The sequence below is a fragment of the Antechinus flavipes genome, chromosome 2 (assembly GCF_016432865.1).
Source record: "Antechinus flavipes isolate AdamAnt ecotype Samford, QLD, Australia chromosome 2, AdamAnt_v2, whole genome shotgun sequence".
Taxonomy (NCBI): Eukaryota; Metazoa; Chordata; class Mammalia; order Dasyuromorphia; family Dasyuridae; genus Antechinus; species Antechinus flavipes.
The window spans coordinates 42,137,230-42,155,166 of record NC_067399.1 but is presented as its reverse complement, the minus strand read 5'-3'; the positions used below and the strand labels follow the sequence as shown (position 1 = coordinate 42,155,166).

Here is a 17,937-nt window from a genome sequence, read left to right as displayed (position 1 = left end):
AGGGCCCGGAGGCAAAGGAGGCCCGGGACTCTCGGGGAGCGCCGAGGGGGAGGTGGGACCCCCACCTCCTCATTGCAAAGACGCTCGTACACTGCCTCCAGCTCCTGCAGCTCGGTCAGGGAGCGGATGAATTCCGCAGAGAGCTCCGAGCAGCAGCCACCTCCCATGCCCTCAGCCGTCACCGCCGCCGGCCCTCCAGACAACTTGACTGGGGAGCTGCTGTCCGCCATCTTGTTGCCAATACCGCGCTTCCGGCTGCACTGGGGAGGACCCTCTCTTTCTCCCCTTCCCCGCGAGTTTGGCTGCCCCGGTAGATGCCTGTAACAATAGGAATTAAGAAAATGAGTAATTGGGGTTGATCCCAAAGTTCTAATGCACTTTTAAGCTCTTACTGACCGAGATCTGCACTAAGGGACTTAAATAATGATAATAACAAGAACAACAACTGTCATTTTTATAGCGCTTCAAGGTCAGCATTGCTTTGCATATACATAATCCCGGTGTAAATGCCAGACGCTTTCGTCACTGACACATAAAATGTTGCACTTTGATTTCTGAGAATCCGTTCCCTTGTCAGGAGGGAAGAAGGCATTTTCAAAATGGAACGAGGTGGAGGGGTGGGGTGGACGACTGATCAGGCGTAGCATCGGCTACCTTTTTTCCTTTGGCGCGGGACCGAAAGGTCCTCGCGCGGCGCCTGCGCACTTGGCTCGTTTGAACAGCGAATTTAGGAAGCCGGCGGAATGGCGCTGGTAGCAGCTTAGACCCTGTGGCGGGGGTAGCTCTCTATCCGTCGGTTATCTGTGCCATCCTGCCCGCCCGCGGGGTAAGGAGCGGCTTCGCAGGTCCCTTGCATCCCATGGGACAGGAGGGATGAAGGGGAGCTGGTCCCTGCCGACGCTTCGAGGGTTTGGCGGGCTCGGCGGGCTCGGCCTGCGGCAGGGATGGCGATGGGGGGAGGCTGGGCCTAGGCCTCGGGCCCGGGCCTAGGTCGGGGCAGTGGGGAGGAGGCGGCACGTGTGGTCCCCGCGCCTCCGGGAGGCTTTTTTCTGGGCCAAACCGAGCCGGGCGGCTCCGCGGAGGTCGAGGACCCGCGAGGGAATGAGAGGCCTTGGAGTCGCCTGGGGCCAGGGGCGGGCACTGGGCGCGTCGCGTCGCGCACGGAACCCGAGGGGGGACCCGGGCCCGTTATCCAAGTACTGCTGCCTGCTTGTGGCCGGGCTGGGGTGGAGGGTGGGGGGGTTAAGCGTCTCCTTGCCCCATCCCGGTGGACGATTCAACGAGACTCTTCGAGTTCGGACCAGGGGCAAAGCTCTTTACCGCTGCCTGCCTCAGTTTCCTGATCTGTAAAATGGGAAGCACAATAGCTCGCCCTTACAGGGTTGCTACGGAGATTCAAGCAGCCGATATCTGCAAAGGGCACGTGCTAGCCGGGAGACGGTAGATGCCGCTATCCTCCTTTTACAGATGGGAAAACTGAGGTTGCAGGATGGTCAGGGCTCTGCCAGTGAATATCCGACCTTGACTCTGACTCCAGCTTCAGTGTTCTTCTGTCCACTGTTTTCCTGAGGCATTTGATCCAGCTCAAGTTAATCTCTTGAGGAGGGAATGCTTCTTAGTTTGAACAATTTTCGATGTCCTTGGTTTAATACATTTGGGAGGAAATACTAAGCTTGGAAACGGTTGCATTAATTTTTCTTTTAAAATTACTGAAGGGGAAAATAAAATGTTTATTTTATGAACTTACCAAGCCCTCAGGATTTGAAACTATCAGTTTATGTTTTTGCATATCTTTTAGTGCTTCTTGGAGCAGATCTATACAGAAACTTGAATTCAGAGATACTAGGTGACCCTGTTACTTTGTCACCATGTTCCTGTACAACTTGACCTTGCAGCGAGCCACTGGTATCAGCTTTGCTATTCATGGCAACTTCTCAGGTAAGTTCTGTAGTCATGTTTTTTCCAGTTTTAAAAACAAGCTTTTTTTTTTTTTCAGTACTTTACCTGAGGAGACCCAGCACTTTACAAATAAGTTCATCTCATAGCCCCTAAGGTCACCTCAAGGTTATAGTTTCTTGTCTCCCCAGACATTTTAGCAGTCATCAGAAGTTCAACAAACGTTAATTGGTCCCCAAAGTACTGTGGAAGAAAGAAAGATCTAGTGCTTTTGCTGAAGGAAGTCAGTTTAGCTGGAGAGAGAGGATATATGTGTCAGTGAGAATTCAGTGCTTACCGTGTGTTTTAAGTTGATTTGAGAGTAGGGTGGGTTAGGGTTAGAGTCGCGTTAGAAGGTAACTACTAGTTTCCCTCAAGGAGCAGAGAGATATAAAGTAGCATATTTAGAATATATCTACCTTGCAAATGCAGTGGTTGGGGAGAAAGGACACTTGCAGCAGTGGGGATCTAGAGTTAAGTCTTGAAGGAAGCATAGAAATTTAGAGGGGAGATGGAAATAAAAATATATTATTTTTCTTTTCTTTTTCTTATTTTTTTTTTTTTTTTTTTTTTTTTTTTTTGTGCTGAGGTGTTAAGTGTTTGAGGCCAGATTTGAACTTCAGAGCTGGTGCTCTATCCACTGTACCAACTAGCTGACTCTAGAGGTGGAAGTATATTTTTGGGGAAGGGGACACTTATTCCAATGGCATAGATGTATAGAATGATCCCTCCCCACCCCTCCAAGGCGTTTAAATATAGAAGTAATTTGCTTTGGTCTCTAAGCATTCCCCCCCAGGCAATTGGAGTTAAGTGACTTGCTCAGTCACACAGCCAGGAAGTATTAAGTGTCTGAGGATTTGAACTCAGGTCCTCCTGACTTCAGGGCTGGTGCTCTACCCACTCTGCCACCTACCTGCCCGAGCATTTCTTTGTTACTTTTTCAGATAACTCTCGATGATTGTTCACAAACATGTTCCCTTCTTTCCTCCAGGAACCAAACAACAGGAGATTGTTGTTTCTCGAGGGAAGATTTTGGAGCTGCTCCGCCCTGACCCCAACACTGGGAAGGTACATACCCTTTTGACTGTGGAAGTGTTTGGCGTTATCAGATCCCTCATGGCCTTCAGGTTGACAGGTGGTACAAAAGACTACATTGTGGTTGGCAGTGACTCAGGCCGAATTGTCATCCTGGAGTATCAGCCATCCAAGAACATGTTTGAGAAGATCCATCAGGAAACCTTTGGCAAAAGTGGGTGCCGCCGAATTGTGCCTGGACAATTCTTAGCTGTTGATCCCAAAGGCAGAGCTGTCATGATTAGTAAGTGATTTTTGCAACTGGATTTTTTCTAGTTCTGCTTGTACTGATTGCTTAGTTTAAGGAGATTCTATGTGCTAGGAACTCTAGTTTCTGAAACTAGTTTTACCTGCTTAGAAAATGGAGATATTTCTCTTCAGATTGTTAGGGCAAATTTACAATTTGTTGTTTGCTTGTTTCAGTGCTGTCCATATTTTCATGACCCCATTTTGGGGTTAGATACTAGACTGGTTCTTCAGCTTATTTGACAGATGAGGAAACTGAGGCAAACAAAGTTAAGTGAATTGCCCAGGATCACACAGCTGCTAAGTGACCTAGGCCAGATTTGAACTCTGGAACATAAAAGTGTTCCTGATTTCCCACTGTACTACTTAGCTGTCCTATTGGACAATGGCTGTCCATCTCTACAATTACTAATGGGTAAAACGTATTAGAACTAAACAGTAGAGTAGGTTAAAAGTGATTTCTATCTTTTTAAACAATGGGGTCAATATAAAAATCCTTCCCCTGCCTCCTGTAGTTTTCATAGCCATTGTCCCTCTAGAATAAATTTGTCTTATTTGAGATGTGGTAGGGAAAGGGCATGCCTGTTTTGGGGAAGAAACTGGCTTCTTTGGCCTTCAGCATAAATGTTTCCATCAGCCTGAAATGATGATTTACATTCATGTCTCTTCTCTGAGATTTTTTCTGGAGAAAATATTGTGTATAACTGATCAGGCTTTGAGAGGGAAACTAGCTGAGGATCCCTGAAGTAATGGGAATATTTAATCTTAAACTGAAAATAACTTCATTAGGTCCTAAATTTCCTTAAACACTTAAGCACATACAAATCTTTTTTTTTAATAATAGCTTTTTATTTTCAAATTACATGCAAAGATAGTTTTCAATATTCACCCTTGCAAAAAAAAATTGCAGAATGTTCCAAATTTCCCTCCTCTAGATAGCAAGTAATCCAATATATGTTAAACTTGTGCATTTCATCTATATGTATTTCCACGTTTACCATGCTGTAAGAGAAAGATCTGTTCAAAACGAGAAAATGAGAAAGGGAAAAAAAAAGCAAACATCATAAAAGGTGAAAATACTATATTGTGAACCACATTCAGTCCTCTGAGTGCAGGTGGTATTCTTCATCACAAATCTATTGAAATTGGTCTGAATCACTTCATTGTTGAAAAGAGCCAGATCCATGAGAGTTGATCACCTAATCTTGTTGCTGTGTATAAAATTCTTTTGGTTCTACTCATTTCACTTAGCATCAGTTCATGTAAGTCTTTCTAGAAATCATCCTGCTTATCATTTCTTACAGAACAATAATATTCCATAACATTCATGTACCATAATTTATTCAGCCATTCTCCAACTGATGGATATTCATTCAGTTTCCAGTTCCTTGCCACTACAAAAGTCACATTTTTGCATATGTGGGTTCTTTTCTCTTTTTTATGATCTCTTTGGGATACAGACCCAGTAGTAACTTTGCTGGATCAAAGGGTATGCATAGTTTGACAGCCCTTCAGGAATAGTTGCAAATTGCTTTTTATAATGACCGGAGTTTCCAACTCTACCAACAATGTATTAGTGTCTCAGTTTTTCCACATCCCCTTCAACATTTATCATTATCCTTTCCTGTTATCTCAGCCAATCTGAGAGGTGTGAAGTGATACCTCAGAGTTGTCTTTGTCTTAACTTGCATTTCTCTGATAAATAATGACTTGGAGCATCTTTTCATATGGCTAGAAATAGTTTCAATTTCTTCATCTGAAAATTATCTGTTAATGTCCTTTGACCATTTATCAGTTGGAGAATGGCTTGTAGTTTATAAATTTTGAGTTAGTTCTCTATATAGAGGCTTCCTTTGTCAGAAACCTTGGATGTAAAATTTTTTCCTCCAGTTTTCTGCTTCTCCTAATCTTGGCTGCATTGGTTTTGTTTGTACAAAAACTTTTCAATTTAATATAATTTAAAATAATTCATTTTGCATTCCATAGTATACTTTTGTTCTTCTTTGGCCACAAGTTCCTTCTCCATAGATCTGAAACTGTCTTTTGGTCTTCTAATTTGCTTATAGTGTCACTTTTTTGGGGGGAAGGAGAGGGTTAAGGCAGTCGGGGTTAAGCGACTTGCCCAGGATCACACAGCTAGGAAGTGTTAAGTGTCTGAGACCAGTTTTGAACTCCGGTCCTCCTGACTTCAGGGCTAGTGCTTTATGCACTGTACTACTTAGCTGCTCCATATAGTGTTACTCTTTATGACTAAATCATAAATCCATTTCTATCTTATCTTGGTATAAGTTATTAGGTGTTAGTCAATGCCTAGTTTCTGCCATACTTTTTCCTAATAATTTTTGCCAGATAGTGATTTTTTTATCCCAGAAGCTGGTGTCTTTGGGTTTAACAAACACTAGATTACTATAGATATTGACTATTGTGTCTGGTGAACCTGACCTATTCCACTGGTTTCTTAATCAGCACTAAATGGTTTTGATGACTGCTGCTTTATAATACAGTTTTAGGTCTAGGCTACTTTCATTTGCATTTTTTCCATTAATTTCTTTGAAATTCTTGACCTTTTCTTCCAAATGAACTTTGTTATTTTTTCTAGCTCTGTAAAATAATTTCTTGGGAGTTTGATTGGTATGGCATTGAATAAGTAGATTAATTTATGTAGAATTGTAATTTTTATTATATTAGCTCAGCCTACCCATGTGTATTATTTACACAAATCAGTTTTTAAAAGAAGTTAATAAGTACAAATAGAGGTGGAAAATATGGTGTTGTAGATCTGTTGTGGGAGGGACAGTTGTTGCTGGCTCTTGAACTTGAGAGATCATTGGACTTGGTCAGGTCCTTGGGTCAATTCCTGTCTTCGACCCTTAGAAGCTATAATTAGGCAGGTCTCAGTTACTTCATGTGAAGTGAACTATTTGAATTAGTGGAGTTCCAGCTTTAAATCTTGTGATTCTATAATCTTGATGGGGTTGAGCTGTGGGCTTTTTTCTTTTAATTGTTTTCTTCATAATGTGGGTTGCCCATTTTTTTTTTTTTTTTTTTTGGTTACCATCTTCAGGTGCTATTGAAAAGCAGAAATTGGTTTACATTCTCAACAGAGATGCTGCTGCTCGGCTTACCATTTCCTCCCCTTTGGAAGCCCACAAAGCAAATACTTTGGTTTATCATGTGGTGGGAGTAGATGTCGGATTTGAAAATCCCATGTTTGCTTGTCTGGAGATGGATTATGAGGTAAAAGTCACCATAGATTAAGTTTCTTTCTACTTTGCTTCATATTGGGTCAGCATTTTTAAAATAGTGCCTTCTGCTACATGGTTTCTTGTCTCTCTGTTCTCCTGCTGTCTCCGTTCCTACTTTTGGCAGTGGACTGATGGCCCCTCACTCCCACCCCCCTTTTTTTTTACCCTGAAATGTTTAGGAATTGATTTGCACATATTCAATGTCCTGGGCTCTGATTTGAGCTATCTACCCCCATCAGTTATCCAACACAGAGGACACATAGAAAGACAAAAGATGTCCCTGTCTGCACAGAGCTTATAGTTTGATAGGAGATGACAGGCAAAAGACCTGTACAAACAAACTATAGATAGGAGAGATGAAAAGTAATTTTGGTAACCTCAGGATACAAACTCTCCTGACACTGGCTTTCATTCTACCAGGAGATTCAAACCTGATTTTGCTCCTTTCTGCTTTTTGTTTTTTTGCAGGAAGCAGACAATGATCCAACAGGAGAAGCAGCCGCCAATACCCAACAGACACTCACTTTCTATGAGTTGGATTTAGGGTTAAACCATGTGGTCCGAAAATATAGTGAGCCTTTGGAGGAGCATGGCAATTTCCTCATCACAGGTATTTCCTCCTTTAAGCTGCTTCCTCCCCTTCCTCAGGTTACTGCTCATCTCCGGGCCTGGCCTCAGTCAGGCTGGAGTGAGTAAATGAGATTAGGTGTGGGAGTGATCCCAGCAGATGGGGCTGATGAGTTCATTGAAGTCGTGAGTAAAAAAAGGAAGCAAAGCAGAGGGCTCCAGAGTTTGATGGTAGGAGGGAGACACAGGAAAAGAGGTGTTGACAGGAACACCAGGAAGTTCAGTGTCATTGAAACTCAGTGTGGGAAGCATTTCAAGAAAGAATTTATTATTAAAATGAGGAGGAGGGGGAGATAGCAGGACATGAGGGCTGAAGCGCTTGGAATCTTACATTGACAACTGGAGGTCATTGAATCCAACTGCCTTCTACTATAGAGGAGAAAATAATGCCAAGATTATGTAATGATTTCAGTAATGTAAAAGCTAGATTACAGTGTGGTCTGGAGGGGGAATGACTAGACAGAAAGTAGATGGAAAACACTTCAGACGTTATTTGAGTGGAAGAAATTGGAAGTAGTTGGTAGGATCAAGCAGAAGGAGTATGTATGTTGACATAGGAAAACTCTTGATATTTTTAAAGCAGGAGAGGAGGTCATTGGAAATGTTAGGGAAGGGAAATTCATTTCCATGGTAACATGGAAATGAGAGCTGTAGTCTTGGGGTATAAGTGGAAGTTTTAGCACTAGAAAAGAGGAGAAAAGTATTTTAGAGCTGTCAGATATCTTAAAGATCATTTTGTCCATCACCCTTTTCTCCCTAATTTTTTAGATGAGGAAACTTTAAGAACATAAAAAGGGAACTTTTTCCTTGGGAATAAGTTATTGTCCTTTGAAGGACAACAAAGCTTTCTTGAGCACTGTATTATGCAAGACTACTAAGTACTATGAGGGATACAAAGAAGCATGATACAGTTCATATGATTCTTGCCATGGTACTTGCTATCTCTTTTGAATTGGGGAAAAAATGAATTTAAATTGATGTTAGAGCATTTTAATGATTTCAGGCAGACATTTGTAAACCAAGTAATTATATTGGGAGAGTTTTGGGGGACAGGTATATATCATGAGAAATGGTCCCTCACTTTGATCTGATAACACAAAGAGAAGTAGAATCATAGATTTAAAGGTGAACAAGAGACCATAGCCCAAAGCTCTCCTTTCCCAGTGAGAAAAGTAGCTTAGATGCCAGTACAGATGAAAATTTGACTGAAGTTGAGGATTTCACATATCCACATTCTATGCTTCTGTTTTGCCAGCAATTTTTGTTGAATATTGAGTATTTATCCCATAAGCTGGAGTGTTTGGGTTTATCAAACACTAAATTACTATAGTTTTTGTGTCTTGTGAACCTAACCTATTCTACCTATCCACCACTCTGTTTCTTAGTCTGTACCAAAATGATTTTGATGACCTCTTTATAATATAGTTTTAGGTCTGGTTCAGTTAGATCACCTTCATTTGCTTCCTCTCCACTGCCCATTAGTTCCTTGAAATTCTTGAGCTTTTGTTCTTCCAGATGAATTTTGTTGCTATATTTTCTAGCTGTGTAAAATAATTTCTTGGCAGTTTGATTGATACGACACTAAATAAGTAGATTAATTTAGGTTGGATTTTCATTTTTATATGTTAGGCCTACCCATGAGCACATGATATTCTTCTAGTTGGTTAGCTCTAACTTTATTTGTTTTGTAATTGTATTAATATAGTCCTGGCTTGTCTTGGCAAGTAAACTCCCAAATATTTTATGTTATCTACTGGAAGTTTAAATGGAATTTCTCTTTGTATCTCTTGCTGCTAGATTTTATTAGTAACATATTAAAATGCTGATGATTTATGGGGATTTATTTTGTGTACACATTCTATGCTTCAGTGTGTTAGCAGAGCTTTTGCATTTGTGAGGGTTCTGCTCTGCCACAAACTTTGTGCTTGACTCTGTCCCTTATTCAACCATAAAAAGATAAACATTACATTTGGTACATCCCAACAAGCTAGGTAAGATTGAATTTAAAAGCATAACTGGTGAATTTCTCCATTTGGAACGTACTGTTTATATTGAACTATGGTCTGCTTTTGGGAGAGGGAATTGGTAAAATTTTGAGGTTATCCGGCCTTGCTAACATGTATTGCTTCATCCCACAGTGCCAGGAGGCTCAGATGGTCCAAGTGGTGTATTGATCTGTTCCGAAAACTACATCACCTATAAGAACTTTGGTGATCAGCCTGATATCAGATGTCCCATTCCTAGGAGGCGGGTGAGACCTTTGGGGATTAACAGGAGGGAGAAGGGTATTTGGGAATAGAAATAGAGAAGGAACTTGGGTGAGGAGAAAGTAAAGTAAGTGATGGAAAGATAATTGATAGATAGTAATGTCTTGTGTCATAAGCCAGGTGTATGTGAAGACTCTGCTCATTGCCTGAAATGATGATTATTTCATGATTCTTCTCTGAATTTTTTTTTCCCTGAAGACAAAACTTACCTCTCTGAATCTGATCAGGCTCTGAGGCCCCAATAGGGTCAAGACTGGCCATAGTCTTTGTCACTAACATTGTTGAGGCAGCTATTGATGACACAGGTACATAAAGTTATGATTTGGCCCCTTTTGCTGTGACTAAAATGTCAGCCTCTGCTTCAGATCCAGTGATTGTCCTGAAAGGAAAAGTGCCATTTCTAAGATCTTGATGGTTTGCCTTTGTTAGAATGATTTGGATGACCCTGAGAGAGGAATGATTTTTGTCTGCTCTGCCACCCATAAGACCAAGTCTATGTTCTTCTTTTTGGCACAAACTGAGCAAGGAGACATTTTCAAAATCACTTTGGAGACAGATGAAGACATGGTAAGTAGATTAAGAAAGGAGTGAGAGCATTTTTATCTGTTGGAATTAATTAGTGTTTGTGATGCATATGTGTGCTTTCTTGTCACATTCCTCTACGTTTTGATTATATATCTTTTCCTTCTTCAAAGCCTACAGCTAGTTCATTCTCTGTATAGTTGGGAGGTCTTTTCTGGATGGAGGTTGTCATATTGGTGGATGTTAACTGAAGTAGAGGGCTACCTTTCTTTTATATTGGGCAGAAAGAGGGTAATGCCATATAGTATTACCTAGCTTTTTGGGTGTACCATGTAGAATAGCTAGATTGTTTGATTTTCATTTCAACTTCCCAATATTTGGGTGCTTCTGGGAGTTACTTCTTAATGTAAGCTTATCATAAAACCTCCTCTAGTAGTCCCGAAATGTGCTATGCTATTTAATCCATTCTCTGTTCTGTTGTCTGCTTTCAGGTTACTGAAATCCGGCTGAAGTATTTTGATACTGTCCCTGTGGCAGCTGCTATGTGTGTGCTCAAAACAGGCTTCCTCTTTGTGGCATCAGAATTTGGAAATCAGTGAGTAACTCTTAGTACTGTTTCACCAGTTTTAGTCCTAATTGGCCTCTAGTGCACTAAAAAAAAAAGCACAGTGGCTTTTTTTCATTCCTTATCTTTAAAACATTTAATCCTTACAACAGGAGCCTGTGTCCCATGGTGTTGCTCCACCTCTCTTGACAGATGTCCTTATCCTAGTCTCTCTATAGGTCCATTCTTCACGGTTCTGACCTTTAACCTGTCTACTTTTTCTGTGATTTCATATCCTCCTGCACTTTTAGCCTTTGTGCAAATAATTCCCAGATCGCTCTATCCTTTCATCCTAAATTTTATTCCTTCAACTGGATAGCTCATTTTTTCAGTCTTCATTGAATATTTTTACTAAACCTCAGGTATTACTTGACTAAATCAAAGTTTTTTCTTGTTTAAGCCACTTAAGCTCTCCAGTGCTATTTCCTCATCTAGAGGTTGATCTCTAAGTTTTCCAGCTCCAAATTCCATCCTGATTCCTTCCAACATTTCTGTGAATAGTGTGCTAGTTCTCTCCCAGTAACCCTGTCTCCAAACCTCTACTAAAATGCATGTGGTATTAAGAATGAGTTGATAAGTACCTGCCAATTCTTTGTAACATCTCTTGCTTAGATCAACACAGTGTACCCTCTTAATTGTTTTCTTTGTATGTAATTCATCATGAACAGACTTGAAATTATTATCCAAAATAGAAACTTTTCATTAAATCATTCAGTTTAGAGAGTTAAGAAATCTTTGTATGTCATCTTATTGCTTAAACAATAGTCATTAAAAGACCCATTCTGTGCTGAATGTATCCTTTTTCTGGGCATGAACTGGAAGCTTCTTCTTATATACTTGTATTAAGATTTCGGTATCTGGGATCTAACCCAGGCTTTATCTAATTATCTGTTTGATTTGGAGACTTATTTGACTTAGTTGACCTCTTTGCTTATAGATTTAAGAGCATTAAAATTTTGTAGGCTGCAGTTAAAGAATGTTATTAGCAGTTCTAATCTAATGTCATTGCTTTCCCTTTGTTGCTTTGCCCTTGAACCAATATGCCATTAATTAGGCTGGCTGGGTAAGGACAAATCAGTTGTGTTGCTTATTAGCAGTCTTAATTAACTGAATTGTTAAACCAGGTCCATTCCCAACATGTGTAACAATGTAAATTTTAGGACTCCAAAAGTCATTTGTTAGGGAATATGTGGAAGATGATTAGAATGGGAGTTTGGCAATTCTTTGAATTTCTTTTATTCGTTCTATTTCACTAAGAGATTGTATATATCACATTTATGCAAGTTGCGTGCTTGTATCTAAGCAACCTTTAAAATTGTCGGTATTTCCTTTTTTTGGTGTTACTATACCTTTCAAAGATTATTCTGCTGATGTCTGTTCAGTAAATTTCTTTAGCCCTGCTCTCTGCTTAATAATAATGAAGAAAACCAAATGCTGGTAAATAGAATTTCTTGAAATTTTTCTGATTCTGCAGAACAGTCTCTTCTAAAATTAATATAGGGTATTTGTGGAACAATAAGGTAATTTTTATTTTTTGTTCTTCATTCATGACAAGATTCTTCCCATTTCCTGGCAAGTGCTCTAACCAGAGTTTTGATTCTTCTTCCTTCACAGTTACCTGTATCAGATTGCCCACCTTGGTGATGATGATGAAGAACCTGAGTTCTCATCTGCCATGCCCTTAGAAGAAGGAGACACATTCTTCTTCCAGCCTCGGCCTCTCAAAAATTTAGTGTTGGTGGATGAACTGGATAGTCTCTCCCCTATTCTGTTTTGTCAGGTACAGTCCAGTCCTTCTCTTCTGTCCTCGAGTATAATGGGCAAAGCATCAACACCTCACATGGAGACGGGCAATTTTCTGCCCTGGCTAGGTTGGAATGTGCAAGGCTTAAGTCTTTCCTGAGGGAAAAGAATTGTAGGAACTCTTCTAGGGACTATGGCAGTATTTCTGTGAGAGGCTTAAGCAGAATTTTGAGCCTTCCTTTAAATATAACTCGTTAAACTACTGAGGGTGGGGGAATGGGAGGAATAATGTATGTAGAATTCATTATTTCTATTTTTATAGAAGCTACTTGGGGCAGAAAGATGATTTTTCTACCTACTATCTTGTATGTATTAGGCAAATTAATGTGCATTTTTTTTACATTAAATTTTTTAATTCCTTAAAAATAATCATTTCCTCAGGGAGAGAGACACAACATATGGGAATAATTTTGGTTCTTATGGGGCTACATTAAAAGTAGCATTTTTTTTAGCATTTGAAATTAAAATTACAAAAAACAAGATAAACTCTGCAAGAAGATCAGGCATGATCAGTGTTTGCCTGAAACCTTGATTACTTTTTGTGTGTCTCTTCTACAAGAGAATCTGGAAAGTTTCTGATTTTTTATGCTGATTTTTTGTTTGTTTTTTTAATTTAGACTCTTTCCCTCGAGAAAAGAATAGAATTGAGAACAACAGAAAATGAAGCTAGGGGTCCCATTTAGTTAATTAGGTTTGTTTATTTTTACTTCAGTGACTTGGAAAACATAATTGCTCTAAATTTACTTTGGACAATTTTGTAGTTGAAGGAATGGATGAAAACTTAATAAAGAAAGAAAAAAGTATCTTTGTAAAGTGTAGTATCCCCCTAAATTGGAGGAAATTTCCCTAAATCCCAGATATTTGACAATCTCTGAGCAACCTGTCTTCAATTTTATCCTATTAATTTGAAGAATTTTGTGCTGGTTACAAAAATTGAAGACATTTCTTTTGACAGGCTCTCCCCTTTCACTCCATGATTGATACTACCTTTTTTGGAGCTGGGGGAACCATATTACAACAGAGTGAAATGTCAGATTAGCTCCAGCTGAATCAGCTTGATTTTGTTTGGTTTGGGGTGGTAGAGTAACCAAGTTCTTCTGTGCAGATTGCTGATCTGGCCAATGAAGATACCCCACAGCTGTATGTAGCTTGTGGCAGGGGACCACGATCTTCTCTGAGGGTTTTGAGGCATGGACTTGAGGTAAGGTGGATTGCCAGATTACTTCATGGGATCATGGAATAACATTAATGTGATAAAATACACTTTTATTCTGTTGTAGTGGAGGCAGTTAGGATTTGATTTGTTAAGTATTTTTTAAAAATCTACTTTCCAGGAGGACATGCAGCTCTAAACTAAATGATACAAAATGAGGGGGTTTCCTAGGTCAAAGGCCTGGGGTCAATGAGGCAGTGGTATACAAATGTAGTGTATTGGGTACTCAGCACTAACATGATTAAATCCATTCTGAATGCCATAGGAAGAACTCCAATCCATGTCCTTATATGTGTACCTATGTATCTAGAATGCAGCAAGAGCTCCTGGTCTGTAAAACAATGACCCTGGAAAATGTCATCAAGAGCCCAAAGTCATTTAAAGAGTTAGTTGAATTGGTTCTGTTAGAATAGCATCCATATTTCTGTCAAGTTTTGCTTTTTAGTCTTCCAGAAAAATTGAAATATTTTTTGAATTTGTAAAACCCTTCAATAGTCTGCTCATTTTCATTGGCCTTAATGCACAGTCTTCTGTCCTTAACACTTTTCTACCTATCTTTAAGGTCCATGTTTGACATTAGTCCCATCCCTTACTTTGTCACTTCAGGTCATTTCCAACCCTACTATCTTTCTTCTATCCCTAAATTTAAAGCTTAACTTAAGTTTTTTTGTTTGTTTGTTTGTTCGTTTGTTTGGATTTTTTTGACATTGTCTTAGTTGACTTAATTTTGCATTGTCTGCGATGGGGTTGTTATCCTACTGGGCCAAGTCGTTAACTTTGGCATTAAATCTGGTCTTGAACTTAGTCCACTGACTTAATGCTTCTAATGAAATTTGATGACGTGTCATCATCTTGTGGACCATGAGCTACCCCTTTGGCTAGAGATTATATATAAGGATACAAGTTACAGTTCTTCCTATAGCATTCAAAATGGACTTAGTCCTTTTAGTGCTTAGTGGACAATATGGCATCTTTTCATCCCACTGTGTTGTGGCCTTCCTAGATATTTTTTGTGAGTTATTTTTGCCTGGTGACTGAGCTGATGACGATGAACCTCTGAATATAGCAACTTTGGTTTACATCTGATGGACAAAATCCATGGTTAGGCCTGGATTCAGAAGCTTTCTAGTTTAGCTGGTCTTTCAGAATGTGCTATTGATTGGTGGCCTTTTAAAATCTGGGGCTCCCTCTACCTCAGGATGAGGAAGAGAAGCATTATAGTGCTATTTCCCTGCGTTACTTCTGAGCAGTCCGGCATGGAAAGGGTTAATAATGAGTGAGTGCAGACATTAAGCACACTAGGGGAGTCAGACCATTCTTTCTTGGGTTCCCTCCCGACAGTTACAGAGAAGATCCTTGAGAGTTGACCTAAGCTATTTGCTGTCTAGTCAATAGGCAGCAAGGTTGTTCCAGCCAGATTCAGTCTTTGTCTCTTTTTCTGCCAGGTGTCAGAAATGGCTGTCTCTGAGCTGCCCGGTAATCCCAATGCTGTCTGGACTGTCCGCCGGCACATTGAAGGTAGGTAACTTTTTCCCAACAGCCAAATATAATCCCTTGGGCAAAGGCTCATCACCCCAGAGGGATGCAGTTATGAAGCTTTTATAGCCACAGGCTTTTCATATTCTGACTTTTGTTTTGAGGCAGCTTCTCACTTTAATTGGAGATCGCCTAGTCAAGGTGTTCTCTAGTGGCTAAGGAGTGACCATCTTTTACAATATATGGTAGTTTGCAGGCTACATTCCCTGCAGGGATAGATTCCTCAGGTTCCAGTGAGGTACATCACAATATATTTTTCTTCAACTCGAATTTCAGGTCCAAACAATAGTTGCATTTCCTCTTCATTTCTTGTTTTGATAGCCATTATTTGGCCATAAAAGCAAAATGTGCCCAATTAACCTCAGTCATTTGACAGATGGGCAGAGTTTACACAAGTCTGTTCTGCTCTGAAGAATGAATATATCTGAGAAAACCAAATTCTGAGCAGAACATTCTACTAAGACTGAGGAGAGAGCTAGTAGTTTGCCTGAAAACGGAAACCTCTTACAGAAGGTCATCTTCACCATTGCTACTCGGCCAGAATGTGAATAGTAAGGAAGAGAGAGTGGTGTTGACAGGACTTGTTCCTGGGAGTTTATTCCAGGACTAAAACCCAAGTCTTCCTGTTTTCCTTTGTCACCCACTTGTTCTCTCAAGTTGTCCTGAATGGACTCCTCATGGGAGTACTGTCCTGAGGGAACAGTGAGAGAGATCTTTCTGAGCTTGTGGAGGGAGAACTTAGTTGTTAGGGGAGAGAAGAAGCAGGCCGCATCACAGGAACTGGGTGGGGGAGCCTCAGCTTTGCCCTTTGCCCCTCTTGGATTGGGCAAAATGTAGCTTCTTCATCTTTGCACAAGGGATAATGCTGCTTGAACCAATCTACCTCACTGGCTCATCACAAGGAAAAATGCATAAGACACTTAATTAGCCAGAAGGGAGGATGTTTTCCATCTTTGATGTGTAGTTTCTTGGTTACTTAATAAGTTTAGATAAAATGTAGATAAAAGAAATTGCTTGAAATATGACAGCAGCAGACCTGAGTCAATTCTATTAATTTTCAAAGTTTCTAAGAATTTCCAAAACTTTTTTCATTGTGTCTCTGATGTCCCTAGAAGAATATTCAAGCCAACAACAAAATTCATTCCTTTGACATTGTAACTTTCTGGTATTGTAGGTTTTTTGAAAAGTACTATGTGAGAGACTGCACCATCTTTACTTGATCCAGATCAATAAGATATGGAATTTTATGGGAGAAGGGTGTTAGTTATGCTGAATTTGGACAAGACCATGGGTCCTGAGCACTCCCCCAATAAATAATGTGGGAAGTTCTCATTCCTGCCTGTGATAAGGCTAGACCCTGTTTATTCAAGAATTCATTTGTTAAAAAAAAACACGTAGTGTGGATAGTACTTTCTAGTAGGTACCGTGGAAGCTAGAAGCATGAAGGATAATTAGGCCCTACTCTTACTGAACCCAGAATCTACTTGGGGCAAATAAGACATTGCACAGCACAGGGCCATATGTGGTTCCTAGCGTGAGAGGAGTCCCGAGCCTCTGAGGATTCTGAGGCTGAAGAGAACATCAAGGTGTGGGGATCATCATTCTACTCTCTTTTGGTTGAAAACCAAAAATGAAATCAAATTTTATCCACCTCAGCTCTTTTTCTCCTGAAACCCCAGGTGATAGTTGTGTTGCTGTTCAGTGACCTATCCTTCTGTTGCCACATGCTTCAGTCTTCATGGCAAATACTAACCTTGGCTGGTACTTGGTGATACACACTACCAATACCAAGCCTTTTTTTCTCTTCCACAGGTGGCTGGTGGAGGTGCTGATCACCACAGGTGTGTACCTACGGCTAGGGTCTACTGTGGGGTTTCACAGGTTCCCCAGGGAAAGAACATGCAAAAAAGTAATGGGGCTGCCCTGCCAGCAGAGCAACTCCCAGAGAGTGACTTTGCAGCTGGACTTCCGTCTGTGGTCACGATACTTGTGAACCCACCTGCCCAGATCTTCAGTGGTCAGAGGCAGAAATTAGTTCCCTTCTACTGCCCCTTCTTATCCCACAGCTTTTAGGAACCATAACTCATCTGGATCTCTCACTAACCCTAAAAAAAAAATAACATCAGGTTTATTCTTTCTTTGTGATTAGCACAGGTTGAGAGATTTGTCCCCAAAGGAGACATGTTGAGTATGGTTGAGGCAAAGAAAGAAAAAACTGCATAATAGCAAATTTTTTCATTGAAAAGCTCAATGTACAGTTGATATAGATGTCCGAGAAAGAGGGATTTGGGTATTAAACCATCTAGATGGTTATTTCCATTCTTGTCTCCTGTGCTCAGCCTCATCAGCTGGACAGAGGGCAGTCATGAGCATTTCCTGATGGAAGTGTTTCCACAATGGTTAGTTGCTTCTACAGGTCAGAGAAAGATCTAAGTCTTCATTAGCTTGTATGATGGGGTCTCTCCTTCAGCCAGAATCCGGACAGGGAATTGGCAGTTGGCAGATAGTCCCAAATGCCTTATTGTGCTTAAGAATTTTTCCCTTAAGAGTTGCCCCTCTTAAGGTCAGTGACTTAACTTTAGTAAATTATGCTGTGGGAGTTAGGGGGTTAACTAGGTCCATGAATTCTACAGATGATCAGGCTTGTTTGGTCAGTTAATATTAATTCCACCAACCAAGGAAACATAAATATTCATGGTTTCTTGAGCAGCCATTGTGAATGAAACCTGCTCTTTTAAAAATTTTTAATTGTTACTTTGGAGAGCTGAGGTCAGGGGATTGCACTGGCTCTTCCTGACTGTACTTCAGGGTGTGTATGGGCCTCATGACATTCAGTTGCAAAAATGTGAAGGCGGGGGCTTCTTT

At 40.4% G+C, this 17,937-nt stretch overlaps 2 protein-coding genes and 2 non-coding genes across 6 annotated transcripts in view; 3 read left to right on the top strand and 1 right to left on the bottom strand.

Moving 5' to 3' along the window:
- The window catches only part of COG4 (component of oligomeric golgi complex 4), a 31,646-nt gene extending 31,382 nt beyond the window's left edge, over positions 1-264 (bottom strand). The window contains exon 1 of one of the 3 annotated variants that reach the window (XM_051974625.1): positions 66-264. In XM_051974625.1, the coding sequence (XP_051830585.1) occupies positions 66-230 (165 nt within the window). In that variant the 5' untranslated portion in view covers positions 231-264. The remainder of the gene's footprint in view (positions 1-65) is intronic. The other 2 variants (XM_051974623.1, XM_051974624.1) reach the window with 2 other exon arrangements.
- A 452-nt stretch (positions 265-716) lies between these two features.
- The window catches only part of SF3B3 (splicing factor 3b subunit 3), a 34,086-nt gene continuing 16,865 nt past the window's right edge, over positions 717-17,937 (top strand). Inside the window, exons 1-11 of the mRNA XM_051974621.1 lie at positions 717-826; positions 1,799-1,938; positions 2,927-3,253; positions 6,320-6,492; positions 6,969-7,110; positions 9,266-9,378; positions 9,824-9,961; positions 10,408-10,511; positions 12,135-12,300; positions 13,429-13,524; positions 14,982-15,054. Coding sequence (XP_051830581.1) covers positions 1,869-1,938; positions 2,927-3,253; positions 6,320-6,492; positions 6,969-7,110; positions 9,266-9,378; positions 9,824-9,961; positions 10,408-10,511; positions 12,135-12,300; positions 13,429-13,524; positions 14,982-15,054 — 1,402 coding nt within the window. The 5' untranslated portion in view covers positions 717-826; positions 1,799-1,868. The remainder of the gene's footprint in view (positions 827-1,798; positions 1,939-2,926; positions 3,254-6,319; positions 6,493-6,968; positions 7,111-9,265; positions 9,379-9,823; positions 9,962-10,407; positions 10,512-12,134; positions 12,301-13,428; positions 13,525-14,981; positions 15,055-17,937) is intronic.
- On the top strand, positions 3,890-3,971 carry LOC127552686 (small nucleolar RNA SNORD111). The gene has a single exon (XR_007951541.1). It is a non-coding gene; the product is annotated as a small nucleolar RNA SNORD111 (small nucleolar RNA).
- Positions 9,537-9,625, top strand: LOC127552687 (small nucleolar RNA SNORD111). Its single transcript, XR_007951542.1, has one exon. It is a non-coding gene; the product is annotated as a small nucleolar RNA SNORD111 (small nucleolar RNA).